The sequence below is a fragment of the Dendrobates tinctorius genome, unplaced genomic scaffold (assembly GCF_039654945.1).
Source record: "Dendrobates tinctorius isolate UK_male_01 unplaced genomic scaffold, ASM3965494v1 ptg000015l, whole genome shotgun sequence".
Classification (NCBI taxonomy): Eukaryota; Metazoa; Chordata; class Amphibia; order Anura; family Dendrobatidae; genus Dendrobates; species Dendrobates tinctorius.
Window position 1 is genome coordinate 57562336 of NW_027361683.1, and position 24874 is coordinate 57587209.

The following is a 24874-nucleotide window of genomic DNA, read 5'->3' on the forward strand; positions in this document are numbered from 1 at the left end:
ACCTTGTCACTAGTTTGCACGGTTTTCTAGATATTCTGAATAGAACGTCCAATGGGGGGGGGGGGGGTGTTATGGCATTGAAATGAGAACTAGTTGTAACCACCTACTCTACTCCAAACATGCCCTCTATAGCAACAACCCCACCCTCCATAGCTACAGGCCCTCCCCATCCACATGAAGCAGCCCTCATCACACAGTAACGAATTCTTCCCCTCCAGCAGCCTCAGTGCAGAGAGCAGAGAGCTGCTCCTCCCCCAGACACACACTGAACAGTTATCTATGGAAAGTCAAAATCGTCCTGTATTCTGGGCCACGCCATGATTACAATACATAACTCATCAGTAATTCCTTCCCTCACTGTCCCAGGCTGCTGGCAGCAGTGAGAACAGACTGAGTGATGGCCAGTGATGGGGGTCTGCAGCTTCTAATCTGCACAGGGGATGGCAGTCACTGATGTAATCTGTTGTGTGACAAAGCCTCTGCTGTGTGAATGAGACAGCTGTCACTGATGTCTTCACACAGCAGCAGATTTGGTGCAGTGTATGTGCAAAGCTCCACCAAACTCCCAGCAAGCTCCAGTGACTAGCACCACCCACTGCCCACTCATTTTGATGGCAGTAAACTGCACCAGCACTCATCTTTATCATTATTCCAGCATTGGAAAGAACACAGCAGTGATCCTGTATTTGTGAAAGCAGCACAATACATACACCCCCCAACACTTCACACTGTTACAGCTGCTGATTGGACAGGCTGCTCCCATCAAGTATTTGTGTCATTAGAGACACAGTGCTCACACATACACTGCACCAAATCTGCTGCTGTGTGAAGACATCAGTGACACAGAGCAGTCTCATTCACACAGCAGAGGCTTTGTCACACAACAGATTACATCAGTGACTGCCATCCCCTGTGCAGATTAGAAGCTGCAGACCCCCATCACACAGTCTGTTCTCACTGCTGCCAGCAGCCTGGGACAGTGCGGGAAGGAATTACTGATGAGTTATGTATTGTAATCATGGAGTGGCCCAGAATACAGGACGATTTTCCCTCCTCACTAGTTTCACTTTCCATAGATCACTGTTCAGCGTGTGTCTGGGGGAGGAGCAGTTGGGTGGTCTGCTCTCTGCAGTGAGGCTGCTGGAGGTGAAGAATTTGTTACTGTGTGATGAGGGCTGCTTCATGTGGACGGGGAGGGCCTGTAGCTATGGAGGGTGGGGTTGTTGCAATAGAGGGCATGTTTGGAGTAGAGTAGGAGGTTACGACTAGTTCTCATTTCAATGCCATAACACACCACCCTTTGACGTTCTGTTCAGAATATCTAGAAAACCGTGCAAACTAGTGACAAAGTAAATTACTTGTTGTCATAATTCTGCAGCCCAGATATGTACTGAGATTGTGTGAAAAGCCCGGACAACCCCTTTTAGGGTTTTTTACAACCAGATCCAATTGTAACCCTGATTGTAGGAACTCTAAGATAGGAACAATCAGAGGTTTTTGGTCTAATGTTTTCCCTAAGAAATGTAGAAATTTACTCCATGTTCTGCCATAGATTTTTGTAGTTATGGGTTTTCTACTCTTTAACAAAGTAGAAGTAGCCCCGGAGAGAATCCTCCAATACTTAGATGCGACCTCTCAAATTCCATGCTGCAAGATGGAATCTTTTCACTTGCACGTGGAATATTGGACCCTGAATGAGAAGGTCTGAGATCTCTGGCAGGATCCATGGCTCTGATAGGGGCAATCAAAATCACTCTTGCTTGCTCCCTTCTGACTTTCCTCAATACTGCGAGAATCAGTGTCACTGGAGGGAATGCGTAGGCCATCTTGAAAATCACAAGGAATATGCAGGGAGTCTACCGCAATTGGCATTTCCCTTGGGTTTCACGAGAAAAACTTTTTTACCTGCCTGTTGCTCTTGTTCGCAAAAAAATCTATTTCTGTTTTCCCCACAGATGTACTATCTGCTGAAAGATTCTGTGGTTTAAGGCCCATTCTCCCTCTGTTTTAGTTTGTTGCGACTCAGGAAACCTGCTTCGATGTTTTCTGCCCCCTTTATGTGTAGAGCCGTCAGGGACAGAAAATGTTGTTCAGCTGTGAGAAAAATACTGTTGATTGCTTCCATTAGGGAGTTGATGTATGCTTCTGTGGCCCTGTTGTCTGACATAATACAGACATTGTGGCCTCAGAGGAGGGGAATAAAGTGTTCCAGGGACTTGCTCACTGCCCAAAGTTCTTTTAGATTGGATGAGGAGTCTTGTTCCTGAAGAATCCAGGACCCTTGTATTCCCTGGCCTCTTAGGTGCGCCCCCACCCCGAGGAACTTGCATCTGTCAGGATCCCATCGCTTACTGGTGTTTCCCAAGGTATTCCCAATGCCAAGTTTGTCCTGTTTGACCACCAACTGAGGGAGTTCCTGACACCCAAGGAAAAGTTCCACCTTTCCTTCTAAGCGCCCTCTTAGCAGTTTTTGTGCCGATAGGTTCTGATAGGAATTGGGCCCATCTGACTGCTGGGATACAGGATGTCAGGGTCCCTAAGAGGGATATTGCGTTTCTCAGGGTCATATGGGGTTGTGATATAGCTGCTGAGGTCAGGATACTACCTTTTCTATCTTGTCCTCAGGAAGAAGATAGAATTCGGAGAATTTTGTAATTCGGAGTCCTGTCTCCTCAGGGGTTGCAATCTTGATTGTTTGGTATTTATCATCCACCCCAATTGCTGCAGGGTTTCGGTAACTTGTTCTCAGAGTCTCCCACTATAATATAATATAATAATCTTTATTTTTATATAGCGCTAACATATTCCGCAGCGCTTTACAGTTTGCACATATCATCACTGTCCCCGATGGGGCTCACAATCTAAATTCCCTATCAGTATGTCTTTAGAATGTGGGAGGAAACCGGAGTACCCGGAGGAAACCCACACAAACACGGGGAGAACATACAAATTCCTTGCAGATGTTGTCCTTGGTGGGATTCGAACCCAGGACCTCAGCGCTGCAAGGCTGCAGCGCTAACCACTGAGCCACCGTGCCGCCCATGAAGTCGTCCAGATAGGATACTATAATTGTGTTCTGGATTCGGAAGAAGGCTGTCATTTCTGCTATAACTTTGGTGAACACCCTCGGGCTATTGTTAGGCCAAAGGGAAGGGCTCCGAAATGAAAATGCCTGAGATTACCTTGGATATATAGGGCCACTCTTAAATATTTTTGATAGCCTGGATGGATGGGAATATGTTAATAGGCATCCTTTAAATCGATTACCGCCATGAAACAGTTGTGATGCAGAAGTTTTATGGCTGTAGTTACTGACTCCATCTTGAAGGTATGATTTTCTACCCACTGATTGAGGCCTCTTAGACGGTTCTTTCAGAACTATCATAAATCTGTTTTTTTTTTTTATTTATTTATTTATTTATTTATTAAGTAGAGGGGCGAGTAGTCCCCTTCTGTTTGATCGGGACTTCGGACAAGACCTGTTTGTCCAGCAGAGTCAAGATTTCTGTTTCCAGGGCCAATTGTTCCTCTATCCCCTTCCTGATGGGGGTTATTATAAAAGTTGTTTTTGGCTGATGATACAAATACTCCATCTTGCTAGCAGCCTCCTCAGGCGTCCGCCATAAAATAGGCCGCCTCATCCAGGTGAGATAGGCCCCTCCCCCCCAAAAAGCAGACATCGCACTGGGCGCTATTTTTTCGGCACCTGACGTCAGCAGGGCGCGCTCCCACAATCCATTGTGGCGCCCGTGACGTCAGCGGCATCGGAAGTTGACCCCGTCACTCAGAAGTCATCCCTGGCCACTCCACCACGCTGAATCCGAGGGAGCCAGCTCGGGGGGAGGGAGGTGCGGCTGATTTTCTTCAGGTCCTCCTGCAGCTGCCGCCCGCAGAAACACCAAGCCCCAGGGGGATCCGTGGACTGCGCTTCCGGACACCCAATGCTACAGGTATGAAAAATAGAATTAGACTTACCGGTAATTCGGTTTCTAGAAACCTTCCACGACAGCATAGGAGGCTGTCTCCACGCCCCAATGGGGGACAGGAAGTATGAGAGGTTAAAAGGTCCCACCCACCTCCCTCTCACCAGTGACTTATAACTGATTACCATAGCACCGGTTACCTTAAGATTCTCAGAATTTTGTCCAAGAATGCAGGGAGGGAAATAGTGGTGTCGTGGAAGGTTTCTAGAAACCGAATTACCGGTAAGTCTAATTCTATTTTCTCTAGCAACCTTCCACGACGGCATAGGAGGCATAAGAACCTATACTGCACTGGGGGGGGGGGGGGACAACGGCCTGAAGAACTTTTCGGCCAAAGACTAGATCCCTGTTGGACACAAGGTCCAACCTGTAGTGTTTAGTGAAAGTATGTAAGGAGGACCAGGTTGCTGCCTTACAAATCTGCTCCGAAGAGGCGCCTGCCCTCTCAGCCCATGAAGTAGAGGTAGATTGTGTTGAATGAGCTTTGATCCCCGTAGGGGGGAGCGATGTTCTGCGCCAGGTATGCTTTGGAGATGGCTTTCTTAATCCAATTGGCAATGGTGTTTTTTGCTACCTTCTTTCCCTTGTTTGGACCAGAAGTATGGATAAATAGGTTGTGATCAATTCTATAGGGTTTGGTACACTCTAAGTAGTAGAGAATTATGCACCTCACGTCCAGCGTATGAAACACCTTTTCCTTAGAGTTCGCTGGGTTTTGACAAAACGAGGGAAGAATGATTTCCTGCGATCTATGGAAATCTGACAACCTTTGGTAGGGACGATGGATCAAGTGAAAGAACTATGGAATCGTCCCTAATGGTTAGGTAGGGATCCCTGATTGAGAGAGCTTGGAGCTCTCCTATTCGCCTTGCCGAGGTTATCGCTATAAGGAAGGCCACCTTACAGGAGAGCAGCTGCGAAGTACAGGAAGGCAGGGGCTCAAAGGGTGATTGAGTGAGTCCCGTAAGTACCACATTCAAGTCCCAAGGTGGAATGGCGACTAGCCTTTTTGGATGTAGCCTAGTGGCTGATGTGATGAATCTTTTTATCCACCTGTGGTTGGCCAAGTCACAGTCGAACATGGAACTTAATGCTGATATCTGAAACTTAAGCGTGCTGGGTTTTAGACCTAGCTCAAGCCCCCTCTGTAGGAAAATCCAGGATACGGGAAATGTTAGGGTTTTCTGGGTCAGGCAAATCTGGCAGACACCATGAGGAAAACTTTTTCCATATTTTGTTATAAATAGCAATGGTGACAGGTTTCCTAGATTTCTGGAGGGTTTTTATTACTGCTTCTGATAGCCCCCTGGCCCTCAGGATCTGGGTCTCAGTAACCAGGCTGCTAACTTCATTCCCCAGAGGTTTGGGTGATGTAGAGGGCCCTGCAAGAGAAGGTCATCTTCCAGGGGTAGGTGGAATGGCCCGTCTACCTGTAGCTCCATAATTAGAGAGTACCAGCTCCTCTTTGGCCATAGCGGGGCTACTAGAATGGTTTGGGTCCGATCCTCCCGGATTTTCCTCAGGGTTGCGGCAAGGATTGGAACTGGCGGGAATGCATACGCCAGACGAAATCTCCACCTGCGGGCGAAGGCATCTACCCCCAGGGATCTGTCTCTGGGGTTCAGGGAGAAGTAGTTTCTCACTCGGGCATTTTCTCTTGAGGCCAGTAGATCCACGTCTGGAAGACCCCACCTGTTGACCAGCCTCTGAAAGACTCTTTGGTTTAGGCTCCACTCTCCAGGCTGGATGCATTTTCTGCTCAAGAAATCTGCTTGAAGATTGGAGGTACCCTTTAGGTGGACTGCCGTTAGAGAACAGAGGTGTCTTTCGGCCCAGCAAAATATTCGACCAGAAAGGCCCTCTAGGCTGCTGGTTCTCGTGCCGCCTTGGTGTCTGAGATGGGCCACTGTTGCTACATTGTCCGAATAGACTGATATGATGGCCCTGGACTAGGTGTCTTGCTGCCAGAAGAGCTTCCTCCACGGCCTTCAGCTCCCTGAAGTTTGAGGATTTTGCACTCATTTTCTGGCTCCACAACCCCTGGAATGGTTGTCGGGACACCACAGCTCCCCAGCCTTTTTTGTTCGCATCTGATGTTACCATGACCAGGGGAATCTGGGACCAGTTGATTCCCTTGCACAGATTCTTTTGGTCCATCCACCATACTAGTGAAGCTTTCACCTTTCCTGGGGTCTGGACTCTTGTTCAGGCAGGTATGATTCCCATTCCAGCTCCACAAGATGTGGGAATGGAGTATCCTGGAGTGGGCCTGCGCCCAAGGCACTGACTGGATGTAGGAGGTCATTGACTCTAGTATAGACATGGCTGACCGGAGGGTTGGGGACCTTTGTTCCCTGAAAGCTGAGATCCTTGATATTATGGATCTCTGATGTTCCTCTGGGAGGAAGGTCATTTGTTGTCTTGAATCTAGGAGGACTCCTAAGAATTTTATCTCCTGTAAGGGCTGGATCTGTGACTTTTTTTAATATTTGGGATCCAACCCAATAATTGAAGAATACTCAGCGTTTGAGTCACCTGGCTTTCCAGGATCTGGTAGGAGGCTCCTATTATCAGCAGGTCGTCCAGGTAGGGCACAATGCATATGCCCTGCCCTCTGATGTGGGACACAGCTTCTGCCATAACCGTGGAAAATACACGAGGGGCAGAGGATATCCCAAAGGGAATCACGCTGTACTGATAGTGCCTGACCTCTGTACCCTGGCGGATCGCAAACCTCAGATACCTCCTGTGAGGATGTATGGGGATGTGAAAATAGGCATCCTTTAAGTCTATGGTTGTCATGAAGTGAGACGGCCCTATCAGGAATGGCGGTCTTCACCGACTCCATCTTGAATCTGTGATATACGATGTGTCGGTTGAGGCCCTTCGGATTTATTATTATTCTTGCCTCTCCTGTGGGTTTTCTCACTAGGAACAGTCTGGAATAATGCTCTCTTCCCCGTTCCTCCACAGGGACCGGAGAGATGGCGTTTGATTGGAGCAGGAGCTGGATGCCAATTTTTAGTGCTGGGGACTCCCGAGGTGGTAGGGAGGTAACTCTTATAACCCGCGGGGGGGAGGATTCGAGTTCTAGCAGCAGGCCCTCCCTGATCATGCTGAGGACCCAGGGGCTGTTGGAAATCATCTGCCAAGAGTAAATAAACATCGAAAGCCTTCCTCCCACCGGGGTCGAGTCATTGTTTTTCTTGTGGCTGTTGCTGCTGCTGGGGGACCAGGATGTTCCTGCCTCTCCCCTTAGCATAATTCCATCTTCCCGTCTTTCCCTTGCTTCTCGGCTGGGATGGCTGATTCTGGGAGGCTCGAAAAAGCCGCTTTTTTGTGGTCCTCTGCTTAGGAAGCACCTTCTTATCTGTGGCCTTTTCAAGAATTTCATCTAAGGCCGGGCCAAAGACATTCACCCTTGAAGGGTAAGGAACAGAGTTTAACCTTGGAAGTCACGTCCCCGCTCCACGTTTTAAGCCAAAGGGCCCGTCTTGCAGAATTGGACTGGACCATGGCTCTGGCAGAGGTGCGGATCATCTCCATTGATGCACCGGCCAAGAAGCCTGTAGCTCTCTGTAGTATGGGAAGGGAGTTAAGGAGGTCACCTCTTGAGGTTCCACGGGAAATATGACTCTCTAGTTCCTCTATCCATTGGAAGAGAGACCTAGAGACACATGTGGATGCTATTCCTGATTTTAGGGAGAAGGCATAAGTTTCCCAGGCTTTCTGCCTTACGGTCCATCGGGTCTCTAAGCTGGGACATGTCATCAAATGGAAGGACCGTCATTTTCACCACTCTCGCCACCTGGACATCAACCTTCGGGATGTCCCAATTAAACTCCTCTCCTTCCAGGGGGAATCTATGCCTCCTCCGACGGGGCTGAGTAGCGCTTCTTTGGGTACTCCCATTCCTGAGAGATCATGTCTACTATGCTCTTATGAGCTGGGAAACCCGTTTGTCTGGGTCCCTCAAATCCTCCGAACATGCGGTCCTGTGCTGAGTAACTGATTCATCCTCTAGGCCCATGGAGGCCCGCACAGCACTGACCAGCTCCTCCACATATTCCGCAGAAAGGAGGTATCTCCTAGTTTCGGCTGATTTGGAAGTTCCCAAGTCTCGGAGCCTGAATTATATGACCTCTCTGATTCGGATTGCGAGTCCTCTATTTGTATTTTCTGTTTTCTGGGGGATGGGGCGCCTACAAATCGGAGGAGGTGGTGGTGGGGGAGACAGGACAGCCAGAGAGGTCTGGACCTGATGAGTAACCAGGCTGCGGATTTCGTCAATTAGTGACGGGTGCTCAGCCCCGACCACCCTGTCCGTGCAAGCCTGACAGTTTTTTCACCCAATTTGAGGGAAGTTTTGCACTGCATATGGCACATTTGGCTGACTTGCTGGTGGTATTGGTGCTTTTGTGGGCAGACTTTTCTCCCTATAAAAAAGGGGGAGAAGCATTTTGAGGACCTCTATCCCAGGACCGCACCACTAGGACCCACCCCAGGTAACACTCACTGTGGCAGCGCTGGGCTCTGCAGACGCAGGGCAGGAAGAACCGTCCATGCTGACAGGGGATTTCGTCTTACCTGTCGGCGTCTTCCGGCGGGTTAATAAGGGGTTAACCCCGCCCTCAGCGCAGTTTTTCATTTTTCCCCCTCCTCCTCCCTGGGTCCTGGAGCAGGCACAGCGGGTGCTGGCGAGCTCCACGCGCCGGCAGCTGAATGGGGCCGCCATGATAGGAAGTCATCAGACATACCCCGGAAATGACCGCTCGTGACGTCACTTCCGGGTCACCGCACAGCAGGAGGAGGAGAGACCGGAGAGCTGCGGGAGGCTTCTGGTCGGGGATCACTGGCCCGCTTTACTCCCCCTGGGAGAGCGCGGGTGGGCCAGGAACGGTCCCGAATTCTAGGAAGACGGGAGCAGTCTGGAGGAGGGAAGGCAGCGCCACCGACCACCACTGCCCGGCTTAGGATACTAGGTACGCTGCAGCAGCCGGCCACACAGCATACCGAACCTCTCCATGCCCCATGGGGGACAGGAAAGACACTGGTGAGAGGGAGGTCGGTGGGACCTTTTAACCGCTCGTACTTCCTGTTCCCCATTAGGGCATGGAGACAACCTCCTATGCTGTCGTGGAAGGTAGCTAGAGAAACCTGTTCTTCCTGCACCGGGACGGGCCCTTCATCCATGACCGGCACCGCCTCCGTATGGGATCCCCATCCAGGACAGGAACCCAACTGAAGAGGGGGAGAGGTACCGCCCCTTATATTTCAGCAGGTTCCTGTTCTGGCAGGGAGGATCCCTCTCTCACGTGTGCGGTCATGGATGAAGGGCATATTGCAAATTTGCAGCTGTAGTGCCCATACAATATGCCCAGCTCGTTCTTCTGGAGACAGACTACATAAATTAAGTGGCCTCTCATCGCTACAGAAATAAACATGTGGATGCCAACTGCGGTTTAGGCACACTGTTGGGCTCAGAAGTGAAGGGTGCATTATGACGTGAAAGTGCAGAATTCACTGGATTTCTTTTTTTTGGGGAGTGGGGGGGTGAGGAGGAGCCATTTTGCTTTCCACTGACAAATGATGTACCCGAGTGGGGACTTGCTTTTTTTGTGGATTGAGTCCAAGATTTAATTGGGAACATTTTGGATCACATTTATCCTGTGCTCTACGTTGAGCACTTACACTGTGGTTTCCATCTAAATCTTCACGACGTGATTCAGATGAAACCCTCTGGGTTCCATTCACTATAATGAGGCAGCATAGTTACGCTGGACTGTCTGACCTCTGTTCAGGGGAGTGCTTTTCAGATGTATACAAAACTATGGTTTACTGCCACTGTTATGACATCTATTAATGAATTCATATTTTTAATCACTGATCATGCCCAAAACACAAGGAGAGACACCTCTAGTAACAAAAAAAAATAAAATAAATTATATATATATATATATATATATATATATATATATATATATATATATATATATATATAGTCATATGTTAAAGTTTGGGCACCCCTATTAATGTTAACCTTTTTTCTTTATAACAATTTTGGTTTTTGCAGCCGCTGTTTCATATATCTAATAAATGATGGACTCAGTTATATTTCTGGATTCAAATGAGGTTTAATGTACTAACTGAAAATGTGCAATCTGCATTTAAACAAAATTTGACCGGTGCAAAAGTATGGGCACCTCAACATAAAAGTGACATTAATATTTCGTAGATCCCCCTTTTGCAAAAATAACAGCCTCTAGTCGCTTCCTGTAGCTATTAATGAGTTCCTGGATCCTGGATGAAGGTATTTGTGACCATTCCTGTTTACAAAACAATTCCAGTTCAGTTAAGTTTGATGGTCGCCGAGCATGGACAGCCCGCTTCAAATCATCCCACAGATGTTCAATGATATTCAGGTCTGGGGACTGGGATGGCCATTCCAGAACATTGTAATTGTTCCTCTGCATGAATGCCTGAGTAGATTTGGAGCTGTGTTTTGGATCATTGTCTTGCTGAAATATCCATCCCCTGCGTAACTTCAACTTCGTCACTGATTCTTGCACATTATTGTCAAGAATCTGCTGATACTGAGTTGAATCCTTGCGACCCTCAACTTTAACAAGATTCCCGGTGTCGGCATTGGCCACACAGCCCCAAAGCATGATGGAACCTCCACCAAATTTTACTGTGGGTAGCAAGTGTTTTTCTTGGAATGCTGTGTTTTTTAGCCTCCATGCATAACGCCTTTTTGTATGACCAAACAACTCAATATTTGTTTCATCAGTCCACCGGACCTTCTTCCAAAATGTAACTGGCTTGCCCAATGTGCTTTTGCAGACCTCAGGCGACTGTTTGTGCCGTGCTTGCAGAAACGGCTTCTTTCGCATCACTCTCCCATACAGCTTCTCCTTGTGCAAAGTGCGCTGTATTGTTGACCGATGCACAGTGACACCATCTGCAGCAAGATGATGCTGCAGGTCTTTGGAGGTGGTCTGTGGATTGTCCTTGACTGTTCTCACCATTCTTCTTCTCTGCCTTTCTGATAGTTTTCTTGGCCTGCCACTTCTGGGCTTAAGAACTGTACCTGTGTTCTTCCATTTCCTTACTATGTTCCTCACAGTGGAAACTGACAGGTTAAATCTCTGAGACAACTTTTTGTATCCTTCCCCTGAAAAGCTATGTTGAATAATCTTTGTTTTCAGATCATTTGAGAGTTGTTTTGAGGAGCCCATGATGCCACTCTTCATAGGAGAATCAAATAAGAGAACTACTTGCAAGTGGCCACCTTAAATACCTTTTCTCATGCTTTGATACACCTGGCTATGAAGTTCAAAGCTCAATGAGGTTACAAAACCAATTTCGTGCTTCAGGAAGTCAGTAAAAAGTAGTTAGGAGTGTTCAAATCAAGAAAATGATAAGGGTGCCTATACTTTTGCACCGGTCAAATTTTGTTTAAATGCAGATTGCACATTTTCTGTTAGTACAATAAACCTCATTTGAATCCAGAAATATAACTGAGTCCATCAGTTATTAGATATATGAAACTGAAATAGCGGCTGCAAAAAACAAAATTGTTATAAAGAAAAAAGGTTAACATTAATAGGGGTGCCCAAACTTTAACATATGACTGTGTGTATATATATATATATATATATATATATATATATATATATATATATATATATATATATATATATATATATATATATATATATATATATATATATATATATATAATAACTGCTGCAAAGCAGAAACCAAAGTGTGCATCTATATCTGCTCTTTTTATCAGATGCAGTTTTATTTAATTACTTTTTAGCTACAAATGTAATTCAGGTACATACTACCAACTACAAATTGTCTACAAACCTACTCAACATTTAAAGATGTTTTTCGTATTTCATGTAAATGAGACACACCTGCTAGGGTAATCCAGACTTGTCAATATACATACCTGAGAAAGCTCAACCTCTCCTATCCTGAACAACTCATCACTTTGGGAAGCAGAAAGTAGGTGTGAAACTGCACATGGCACAATTTGTTGTGCCCTTGATCTCTGGAAAAAAAAAAAAAAAAAAAAAAGTTATATTATTTAACAAATATATATTAGACACCCAACTGATATTTTTGTTACACAGGTATGAAGCATCAAACATTAACCCCTTAGTGACCAAGCCAATTTTGACCTTAAAGGGAACTGCGTGTTGTGAAGGCCCCAGATCCCGCCTCGCAGTGTGTTATGATGTATTCACACTGCGGGTCTGGGTCCTCCGCAACACGCAGGCGCAATAACCTGATGTCGGTTCTCGGGCAGCGCGCACTGCGCATGCCCGAGAACACTTGTCACAGGGCAGGCGCCGGCATTCAAAACAGGAGGAGGCAGCGACGCATGGGGCATCATGATGGACGGATGGTGGGCGGTACCCAGACGCAGGACAGAAACATGATTGACGTATGGTAGGCAGTTGATACAGGGATCGTTGCTGCATCGCTGTGTGGTCGCTGGTGAGATGCCAAGCAGTCAGATCTTCCCAACGACGCAGCAACGGTACGGCGACCCGTAGCAACCTTTGTAACAATGTCGACAAATCCACGCCTATGTGTCTCGCTTCTGAGTTGCTAACGCGGTCGTTGGTAAGGTGTCAAATATACCGATGCATGCTACCCAGCGGGATCTCAATGATCAAAAAAATGTCCAGGTCATTCCGACATGACCAGCCATCTCAAAGCAGGGGCCTGGTCGCTGCTACCTGTCAAACGTAGCGAGATCGCTGCTGAGGTCGCTGTTGCATCACAAAACTTGTGACTCAGCAGCGATCTCGCTATCGATCTCGCTTAGTGACAGGGGCTTCAGTGCTGCTGAAGGTGGCTCTTTTACTTAAAAACGCCTGGGGGGGGGGGGATGACAGGTTCCCTTTAAGGACTAAGCCAAATTTTATAAGTCTGACTAGTGTCACTTTATGTGTCAACTCTGGAACACTTCAACGGATCCCTTTGCAATTTTCAAACTTTTTTTTTTTTTTTTTTTTTTTTTTTTTTAAGGGCATAAAAATTAAATCAGTTATGTCATACAAAATGGTTCATTAAATATTTCCCACGTCTACTTTACATCAGCACAATTTTGGAAACATTCTTTGTTAGGAAGTTATAAGGGATAAAAGGTTGATCAGAAATTTCTCATTTTTCCAACAAAAAACAGAAAAAAAAAAATTAAAGGGACCACATTTGAAGTGACTTTGGGGGGGGCTATGACAGAAAATAACCAAAAGTGACACCATTCTAAAGTCTGCACCCCTCAAGGTGTTCAAAACCACATTCAAAAAGTTTATTACCCCTTCAGTTGCATTGCTTCACAAAAACTGAAGCAATATGGAAGGAAAAACATGAACATTTAATTTTTTTCACAAAGAAATTGCTTTTGTTACCCTTGTGAAAATAATAAAGTTTGGGTCTAGAGAAAATGGACCACAAAAGTAATTGTGCTATTTCTCCTGAGTACGCTGTCGGGGAAATCCACTGCTTAGGCGCAGGACAGTGTTCAGAAGGGAAGGTACACCGATTGACTATTTGAAAGCAAAATTGTCTGGAATTGAGAGCAAACGCCACGTTGCATTTCGAGTTCCTCTGATGTGCCTAAACAGTGTAAACATTCCACAAGTGACCACATTTCGGAAACCACATCGCTCAAGGATTTTATCCAGTGGTATAGGGAGCATTTTGAACCCACAGGAATGACACAGAATTTGATAACATTAGATAATCATATTGAAGCAAGTCTGCTTGCGCATGTGGAACGCAAAACTGACCCAAAACACAACTAAAACACCCAAGAATGGACTATTCTGAAGTGGCCTTCTAGGAGCCCTGACCTAAATCCTATTGAGCATCTTTGGAAAGAGCTGAAACATGCAGTCCGGAAAAGGCAACATTCAAGCACAAGATAATTGGAGCAGTTTGCTCTTGATGAGTGGGCCACAATACCTGTCGAAAGATGCAGAAGTCTCATTGACAGTTACAGGAATAGTTTGCTTGCAGTGATTGCCTCAAAAGGATGCGCAACAAAATATTAAGTTAAGGGTATCATCATTTCTGTCCAGGCCTATTTCATGAGTTTTCCTAGGTCTACCAGTATGTTTGCCATTAACAACCTTCCCATGTTTGTATTTTGTCCAGATTTTAGACACAGCTGACTGTGAACAACCAACATCTTTTGCAAGATTGCATGATGATTTACCCTCTTTTAAGAGTTTGATAATCCTCTCGTTTGTTTCAATTGACATCACTCGTGTTGGAGCCATGATTCATGTCAGTCCACTTGGTGCAACAGCTCTCCAAGGTGTGATCACTCCTTTTTAGATGCAGACTAACTAGCAGATCTGATTTGATGCAGGTGTTAGTTTTGGGAATTAAAATTTACAGGGTGATTCCATAATTTTTTTCACGCAGAACTGAGTGACTCCATAATTTTTCCCCTATGCTTGGTTTAAAAAAGTAACCATTACTGACTACCACATTTTTTTGTTCTTGATTTCTTTTAGTGTTTCTTAAAGTCAGAAATTTTTCAGTTGAAATGACTTTAGTTTTGGGCCATGTCTGTGATCTTTTTTTCTACAAAAATTAAACTGAATGAACATCCTCCAAGGCTGATGATTCCAGAATTTTTGCCAGGGGTTGTAGATATGGCCAAACCTCAGGTAACACTACATGAAGGTCAATGGACACAGGTGGATGAATTGAAGGAACTGCTTCATCACCTATTTACAGTAACTAAAAAGTTACAAGCTGAGAATTTTACTCCTGGCATTTTTATAAAGGAGTGGAAGAACTTGTTGTTTTGCCTGTCACAAAGAGGTTTAATCGCAGATGGCATTGCTGCTTCAATGAAATGGAGAGAGACACTGCTATTAGAAAATAAAAGTCTTCTGGCAGCTGTTTATGTGGACCCGAGTCATCGTATATTGCTGGATGATCAATAGCTTACTAAAGGAAAAGAAGCTCTGACTGAGGCAGATGTTTGGCCTACAGGACAGCCAAGAGCAAGAGGACTCGGGTCCTGCCAGTGCTGCTGCCGTTTCTTCATCCTCATCAGATGAGGAGTTTGATTTCGTAAAGTATTTCGTTGACATGGAGCAGGCAAAGCGTTGCTGCAGGGAAAAAGATTACACTCCCATAGAAAACAGAATGACCATATTTCAGCAAAATTTTTCACTTGCTCTTAAAGAAGTAGAAGAGTTCAATCGTTCATCAAAACTGACTGTACAGAGGCAATTCCTTTATACCCTGAAATTGTTTGAGATGTTGCCCATTTGGATACTGCTTTGCCACCAATCCAAGTTAGTGTAGAGAGGTTGTTTTTCAGCCTTAAAATAAATAGATCAGATTTAAGGTCATCTATGAAGGAGGAACTGATGGAGGCGATACTATTTCTCAGAACAAATTCATAGACTGCACAAATGTTATTCAGTACGTTTTTGTTGAAAACCGTTTTTGCCCACTGACTGCATAGCGTATAATAAATTGTAAATATGCAAAAGTTTGTTCTAAAGTTGTATTCCAATAAATATATTTTATGTTCTATCTATACGGCTTGATTATTTTATCATAATAATGATTAAAAGCGTGATGTTACCATTTTACTACAGTAAATGTATCACTTAAACTTAAACATGAGCCATGTATGAGGGAGTGGGAGTTGGAGTTATGGAGATTAAGGAGTCGGAGGTTTGGCTTATCGACTCCGCGGCCCTGTGGGCAAGTGAGTACAACCGGCCGTTTACAGAAAAGTCTGTAAAGTGAATCTTGAGTCATGCGCACTGGTGCAGGACAACATCAAGTAGAAAAATATTCATTTGGGGCAGGAAATCATTCTTAGTTTGACGGCACATGAGTCACTGACATCACCCACATAAAAGTTGAGCACGTCATCTTGCGGCCGTGGTATAAAAACGCTGAAATGCCTTCAGGTGGACAGCGCATTCACTGGTAAATCCAATTGCCAGCTTACAGAGATGCCAGTAAGGTGAACAGTGAATCATGCGGAATAATATTTAAGCCTGGAGACAATTGGACATATTGCATGATATAGATGAAAAATCAGAAGTATAAAATGTATAAGGAAGGGAGTGTCGATCATCTTTCATATATGATCACATACCATATGCGAATATGAAAAGAATCACTAAGGTGCTCGTTTGGCAAAGGGTTTTGTCTGGGTTACCACTTCTGCTTGTCTCAAGTTCATGCATTCAGATGAACCTCAGACAAGCAGTAGTAAGAGTGCCGCAGCCCAATAGCGGCCGATTATACATACCACGTGAGCCCTGGAGGCAATGTCACACGTAGTCTCGGTAGACTTTGAGAAGAAATCACTGGAACACCACCTGTAGAGGAGGTGAGTGCTTTCTTTTTTTTTTTTTTTTTTACAGGAGGCATTATTTAAATTTAAAAAAGGGTTATCCAGCTAATTGAAAAAAAATTCATAGCATCTTCCACAGCTGAGCTCCAATCTCTGTGGTTAGAAACAGATGCTGGCTACATAACAGACAGCATGTGCTTCGTATTAACACCTTTGAGACAAAGCCTGTTTTCATCTTAATGGCCGGGCCAATTTTTACAATTCTGACCACTGTCCCTTTATAAGGTCATAACTCTGGAACGCTTCAACGGATCCTGGCGATTCTGAGATTGCTTTTCTCGTGACATTGTATTTTAATAGCAGTAAAATTTATTTGATATGACTTGCATTTGTGAAAAAGATCGAAATTTGGCAAAAATGTTTAATATTTCGCAATTTTCTAAATTATTTTTATACCCTTAAATCAGAGTCATATCACACAAAATTGTTAATAAACATTTCCCACACGTCTACTTTACATCAGCATGATTTTCAAACCCAAATTTTTTTTGGAAGGAAGTTATAAGGGTTAAAAGTTGACCAGCAATTTCATTTTTTCAATAAATTTCTCAAAACCATTTTTTTTTTTTTTTTTTTTTTTATAGGGACATCACATTTGAAGTCACTTTTAGGGGTCTATATGACATACTCAAACTGTGCCCCCTCAAGGTGCTCAAAACCACATTCAAGTTTATTAACCCTTCAGGTGCTTCATAAAAGCTGAAGCAACATGGGAGAAAAAAAAAAAAAAAAAAAATGAACATTTAACTTTTTAGTCACAAAAATTATCTTTTTGCAACAATTTTTTTTATTTTCACAAATGTAAAAAGGAGAAAATGGACCACTAAAGTTGTTGTGCAATTTGTTCTGAGTACACCGATACCCCATATGTGGGGGAAACCACTGTTTGGGCGCATGGCAGGGCTCGGAAGGCGCACCTTTTGACTTTCTGAACGAAAATTGGCTGGAATTGAGAACGGACGCCATGTCGCGTTTGAAGAGCCCCTGATGTGCCTAAACATTGGAAAACCCCCACAAGTGACCCATTTTGGAAACTAAACCCTTCAAGGAACTTATCTAGCTGTGTGGTGAGCACTTTGAACCCACAGGTGCTTCACAGAAGTTTAGAACACAGAGCCCCGAAAAAAAAAAAAATAAATAAAATAAAGTTTTATCCACAAAAATGATCTTTTAGCCTTGATTTGTTAAATTTCCAAGGGCAATACCAAGAAAATAGACTGAAAAAGTTGTTGTGCAATTTCTCCCAAGTATGTCGATACCCCATATGTGGAAGAAAACTACTGTTTGGGCTTACGGTAGGACTTGTAATGGAAGGAATGACGTTTTGGATTGCAGACTGATGGAAACTACACCCCTGAAGGAATTTATCTAGAGGCATAATTTTATAGTAATGATTAGAATGCTTTTGGTTTTACTGGTGTATGAGTTTATAATGTGATGTTATGTGGAAAGCCCCCGTCACTCAGCTAGCGAGATCGCTGCTGAGTCACAAGTTTTGTGACGCCACAGCGATCTCACCAGCGAGATCGCTGTGTGTGACAGCGATAAACCCCCCTGCCGGGTATCGCTGTGGAAACCTCTGGACATTTTTGGGGTCGCTGGTCTCCCAGGTACACATCGGGTTTTTAAGGGGCGCGCGGCACTTAGAAACCCGATGTGTACCTTAGTTACCAGCGCGCTGATGCAGGGAGCTGGTAACCAAGGTACACATCGGGTTTCTAAGTGCCGCGCGCCCCTTAGAAACCTGATGTGTACCTTGGTTACCAGCTCCCTGCATCAGCGCGCTGGTAACTAAGATACACTGCAGGTAACTAAGCGACGTGCATCGCTTGTTACCCGCGTGTCGCTGGTGCTGATCGCTGGTGAAGCTGCCCGTTTGACAGCTCACCAGCGATCATGTAGCGACACGCCAGCGATCATGACAAGGTCATATCGTTGTCGGGATCGCTGGCGAGTCGCTATGTGTGACGGGGCCCACCAGATTATAAAAGTGTGCTGTGTCACCAGGGTATAAACATGGACATGTGGCACGCTTTGAAGCAATCCTTAATGCAAAGGCCAGGTTTCTCAGGGCAGGATTCACAATGGTAAGTTGTGTCCTTTCGGATTCCCCTCTTGGAACATACTCTGCACCACTTTTGTGATCTTCCGTTCCTTGCTGTTTGGGGAACCTGTCCTGGGAAATGTTGACCTGGGACAATATGGGCACCATCAGATTCAGAAGTACTGGGACCCCCACCTTCCTCAATGTCAAGCATTAGGGCGTTGATGACTACCTCCTGAAACTGAAGGAAGGTTCCCATATTGCCTGCAGATCAGAACAGCACAAAAGCATTATACATTGCCATCCGTACAATGTGCACGGACAATTTTTTGTACCATACTTTGGCTTTTTGCATGGCACTGAATGGTTGGAGGGCCTGATCTGAGAGATATACATCCCCCATGTACCGATTGTAATCCAAGACACAATCTGGCTTTGGGACTTGTGTTGTAGTCCCACGAACAGTGACAAGGGAGCTGTTGTCATGGTGTACAGTGGTCAAGATAAGGACATCCCTTTTGTCCTTACACTTTATCACCAGCATGTTTCTCAGCGACAGCCCAATTAGCACCTTAGGGAGGCCTTGCTGATTTTTTTTGCACAGTGACATGCAGCTGTACCTCTTGCAGAGAGGGTCTTGGAGAGAAGGATGCTGGGGGCATGTCCTAGCTGGCCACGTGAGCGGACGCTTAGGAGGAGAAGAGCTCCTGCTGCCACTGAACGATTAATCCTGTGCAGGTCCCGATGCCTACCTTAAATCTAGTGCTGACTGCCGCCTGAAGGTCCTGGGAGTGGTGGAGTGCCGGTCTGCAGAGGGAGAGATGACCAGACGGAGGCAGCAAGACGCGGGTGGAGGAGAGGCAGGAGCAATCCAAGATGGCTCCACGGCCAGGGAGGAAGCTGCAAAGGCTAACGCCGCATGTCAGCAGCGCATGGCGGCCGCTGCAAAGCTCCAGCAGTTTGCACGGGTGGAAGCTGTGGAGGAGGCAGGAACACCAGAAGGAGATGGATCAGACAAGGAGGAGGCGACTTCTGAAGATGAGACTGAGGTACAGAAGGGAGCAGTATGGCCGTGGTGACAGAGGCACGGAGTGAAGAGGTGCCGGAGGGGAGCAGACCCTGAGGGATGTCTTTGCTTTGGTCTCCTCATGCAAGCAGATCCTTAAAGGAGTTGTCCGGGCTTTTCACAATCTCAGGGCATATCTGGGCTGCAGAATTGTGACAATAAGTAATTTACTTCATGTCACTAGTTTATCTAGAAAACCATGCATTCTTAACAGAATGTCCAAGGCGGGGTGTTATGGCATTGAAATGACAACTGGTCGTTTCATCCTACGCTACTAAAAACATGCCGTCTGTAGCAACAACCCCACCCTCCATAGCTACAGGCCCTCCCCGTCCACATAAAGAAACCCTCCTCACACAGCAACAAATCCTCCCCACCGCTCCATTCCCCCCCCCACCATGCCGGTCCGTCTCACCCGGTCTTAACATTGCCGGTGAAAGCTGCAGCCGGGAATGAGCGGGTCATGTGACAGGCTCTGTGCACGTCACTTCAGCCTGTCTGTCACATGACCGCTCCTTCCTTGCTACACTTTCACCGGCAATGTGAAGACCGGGTGAGAGGGACCGGCGTGGTGGGGGGGGAATGGCGCAGCAGGGAGGATTTGTTACTGTGTGAGGAGGGCTTCTTCATGTGGACGGGGAGGGCCTGTAGCTATGGAGGGTGGGGTTGTTGCTACAGAGGGCATGTTTTTAGTAGCGCAAGAGGAAACGACCAGTTTCAATGCCATAACACACCCCGCGCCTTGGACGTTCTGTTAAGAATATCTAGAAAACAATGCAAACTAGGAAAAGTAAATTACTTAGTGTCACAATTCTGCAGCCCAGATAAAAGCCCAGACAACCCCTTTAATACCTTATCCCTGCAGGTGCAGGAGGTAAAGAGTGAAATAGCCCACATAAATACCGCTCTGCAGAAGGTGGATAAGCACATGGGTGCTGTAGAGGAGAGGGTGAGCACTGCAGAAGACCATGTAGTAAAGCTGCAGAAAGCGGAGAAAAAGTTTGCTCAGACACTGTCAGAACTGGCTGCAAAAAATGAGGACCTGGAAAACAGGTCCAAAAGGAATAACCTCCGTATAGTGGGTCTGCCGGAAAAAGCAGTGGGGAGGAATCCCACTGAGTTTATTGAATGTTGGCTGAGGGAGCAGAGATGCTGACAAAAGTTTTTGCTGTGAAAAGGGCTCACAGGGTCCCCCCCCCCACAACCCCCTGCCCCGGGTGCAGAGAGACATTCTTCTCAGGAGGGCCAGGGAGATGGAGGATCTAACTGTCGACGGACAGAGGATTGCCATTTATCCGGATTATTCTGCTGCGGTCCAAAAACAGAGAATGAAATTTACAGGGATCAAGAGACGTCAGAGAGCTGGGGGTGCAGTACTCCATGCTGTTCCTGGCGAGGCTGCGGGTGGTAGCCTTTGAAAAAGTCCAGTTTTTTCTTACACCAGAGGACGCTACCCAGTGGATCGACATTAATGCTAAGAAGTTACAAGCCAAAGGGGACTGAGCACCTGTGTTAGTTCGGGTGTGAGTTGTTTTTCAGGCCTGGAATGGGAGAACTGAGTCTTCTTGATACATGCTTCCCTTTTGGCGTTGTTTTCAGATTTTGGAATGTTCGGTCTGTCTAATAACAGGCTCTTTATGACGTGGTTGTAATACACAGTGTGGGAGGAGATGTAGATCTGACATGGAGTGTTGCGGAGACGCACTGTAATTCCTCTTCAATGTAAAACGTTTTGGTAGCTTTGCACCAATGAAAAGAGTTGAGGTTTCAGTGGTGGCGGGAGGCGAAAGTCGAACAAAATAGAGTGTGTGTATTGGGCAGAGGAGCCCCACTCTCAATGACAGGAAGATACTATAGTTTTGGGAAGGGAAGGGGGGGGGGGGTTGGGTTGGGTTTGCACAGCTGGTATTAGAAGCAGTAGACATCTTTAGGAAGGATGAGTGGTGTGATTGGGGAACGAGTTAGGATATTGAGCTGGAATGTGAGAGGCCTAGCAGACAGAACAAAACGAGCAGCTGTTTTGCAGCATGCTCGAGACCAAAAAGCCTCTATGATATGCCTGCTTGAGACACATCTAGTGCGTGAGAGGATTGATGTTTCACGTAGGTACTGGATTCAAAAAACGTATCACTCTACTTACACAAGAGGAATATCGGTACTGATCTCGGCGGGGGTACGCTATGAAGAAGTTGGGCTGCATGTGGATGGACAATATGTGGAGTGACAAGTAAAATGTTTGGGGTGTTGATGCGTGTGGCAGCTATGTATATTCTGCCTCCATATTCCTCCAGGAAAAACAGGAAAATTAGGCAAGTGCTGGAGTTGACTGGGCGGTGGGGAATGTTGCCAGTGTTAATTATTGGCGACCTTAATAATATATGTGATGACTTTAGGGATAAAAATAAGAACGTGAGGAATAGGTCTGAGAGTCACACTACGGCTTTTGGTACGTATGTCAGAGAAATTGGTATGATTGATTTATGGAGGGTGCAGCATGTGGGGGAGGGGATATTTTTGTTACTCACCTGCCCACGAGGCCCTGTGTAGAATTGATATGGGTCTTGGTAATGGTTTGTTGGATGTTATGGTGGGGCAAGTGAGGTACCTGCCGAGGGTTTTCTCGGACCAGTTGCGGCCGACGGGGTCAGGGACGGCACATAGGGGAGAGTGGAAAATACACCCTAATTGGCTACATAGTGTGGATCTGGTGAGCATACAGCAGGAGGTGGTGGAGTTCTTCAAGCTTCATGAGGGAAGTACTGATGTACCGATCATATGGGAGGCTACGAAAGCGTTCCTGAGAGGTCTATTGTTCAGGGATATTAACAGATGCAAGCGGCGGGCAAAACAGGTGGAGAGGGCCGCCGAGGAGTGTCTAAGGAAAGCAGAGAACTAAATGACTACCCTGGGCACCCCAGAGGCAGGGAAACGGTTAAAAGAAGCCCAGCGGAATATGGATAGGATTCTATTGGAAAAGGCGGAGAGGAAAAGGGGGTTTCACAAGCTGGCTTATTATCAGGAGGGGGGAGACAGTGGGCCACATGTTGTCGCTGGTGGCGTCCGCCCAGAGGAGTACCTCACATGTGCATTTGCTGATCTCGGGAGACGGCATGAGGGTGTCGGAGACTTCTAATATTTTAGGGGTTTTTAAGGATTTTTACAAAGATTTACACTCCTCTCTGGTGGGGGCATCAGCGGGAGAAACGGGGACATTTTTTAGAGGGACTTGAATTGCCTAGACTGGGAGAGGATGATCGGGAATGTCTGGAGGTACCTATCCCAAATGAGGAAATAAGTTGGGCAATAGGGTCTATGTCCAAAGGGAAGGCACCGGGGGTGGACGGGTTACTAGCTGAAATCTATAAAGGATTGGAGGAGGTGTTGGTGCCAAGATTAAGAATGGATTAAGAGGATGCTAAGAGTAGAGGGTCTTTGCCGGCATCCATGAGAGAAGCAATAATTGTGGTAATTCCGAAGGAAGACAAGGATCCATGTCTGCCTGAATCATACTGCCCAATTTCTCTACTCACAACAGATGTGAAGCTCCTGGCCAGGGTGTAGGCTGACCGGCTGTTGGTGTAATTTCTAAGTTGATACATTCGGAACAGTCAGGCTTTATGCCTGACAGGTCCACAGCCATTAACCTAAGAAGGCTCTTCATGAATATGCAGCTGCGGGCCGACAAATGTGGTCAGAGGGTTATCACATCGTTAGATGCCCATAAGGCGTTCGATAGCGTGGAGTGGGAATATTTATGGCAGGTATTGCACTGTATGGGATTTGGGCAGCAATTCATATCTTGGGTTAAATTGTTGTATGCTCAACCAGTGGCTAGAATTAGGTTGAATGGGGAATCATCACGTACCATAGAGTTACATAGAGGGACGAGGCAGGGGTGTCCCACTCTCTCCTCGTTTGCTCTCGCTGTGGAACCGCTGGCCGCAAAGATCCGACGGTCTGCTGAGGTCTCGGGATTCAAATATGGGGCCATTGAGGAAAAGATAGCGCTCTAGGCGGACAATATATTACTGTTCTTGAGGGATCCCCGCTCTTCCCTGGATGGTGCCATTTGAATCAGAGGAATTTGGGTCTTTATCAGGAATGGTGATAAATTGGAATAAATCAATTCTGTTTAGGGTGGATAACACAGGAGAGGAGGGGGAAGAGGCAGCTGTTGGGGGTAGACTGAAGGTTGTAGACCAATTTAAGTATCTTGGGATACAGATTTCTCTCCCGGTTACGGACTACCTGCATGGGAACCTGGACCCTACTCTGGGGATTCTTAGGGCAAAGTTTGGGGCCTGGAACAAATTACATTTGTCGGTGGTGGGCAGAGTTAACCTTATTAAAATGATTCTGATGCCTAAGGTGCTGTATGTCCTGCACAACTCTCCCATTTGGATAACCCGTGAGAGGTTTAAGCAGATTAATTCTTTATTTTGAAGCTTGGTATGGGGGAAACAGTATCCTCGTATTAAGCGAGAGACACTCCAGAGGCCTAAGAATGGGGGGGGGGGGGGCTGGCTTTGCCGAATCCGGAAGCATATTTTTTGGTGGCTCAGTGCCAACACCTTTGAGGCTGGGCGCACAAGGGAACTTCTAACGTAATACAGCATCTTATTGAAGGGGTCACGAGAAGGTGTCCTGTTGTACAGAGCTTAGAGGATGGGTCCCTGGGGGTACTTGGGAAGACTTACCCAACATTATTACTGGTTTTTAAACTGTGGGAACGGGTTAAGCAAATTCGTGGAGTCACCGACTTAACTAGATGCTCTCCACTATGGGGAAATAATAATTTACCGGAATTTAAGGCACTGGGAAGTTTACCGGAATGGCAGGCAAGGGGGATACGCTATGTTTACCAGATATTGGACCAGCGAGAGCTGAAACCCTTCTTCACGGCTGCAGGTGGAGTTTGGTCTTGGGGCATCTGGGGAGTTTCAATATGCAAGGATGAAACATGCACATAGGGCTCAGAACAGGTCTCAATATCCAGGGAGACTTGGTGGAGTATGTTTGCAGAGATGGCTCTACGAGGGGGGGGGTCACTTATTGCATACTTATCTGCTGGAGTTTCCCATTAGTGCAAGGACTAAGTGGGAGAGAGAGTTGGGCAGCATGGAGGATGAAGTATGGGAGTCAGTTTCGGTATCCATTCTAAAACAGTCTTTGAGTGAACCATACAGGCTGTCCCAGCTTTTTGTGATCCATAGAGTGTATAGATCTCCGGAAGTGTTGTATAGGCTGGTTTGCGATCTACCTTTGAATGTCCCCGATGTAAAATGAGAACGCTGGAATGTTTCATATCATGTGGACATGTCCTAGGCTGTCTGGTTTTTGGGTGGTGGTTATAAGCCGGA

The 24874-nt window shown here is 46.1% G+C and overlaps 1 protein-coding gene across 1 annotated transcript in view; it reads right to left on the bottom strand.

Moving 5' to 3' along the window:
* The window catches only part of RPA2 (replication protein A2), a 117778-nt gene that overhangs the window by 84494 nt on the left and 8410 nt on the right, over positions 1 to 24874 (bottom strand). Inside the window, exon 3 of the mRNA XM_073564587.1 lies at positions 11944 to 12045. Coding sequence (XP_073420688.1) covers positions 11944 to 12045 — 102 coding nt within the window. The remainder of the gene's footprint in view (positions 1 to 11943; positions 12046 to 24874) is intronic.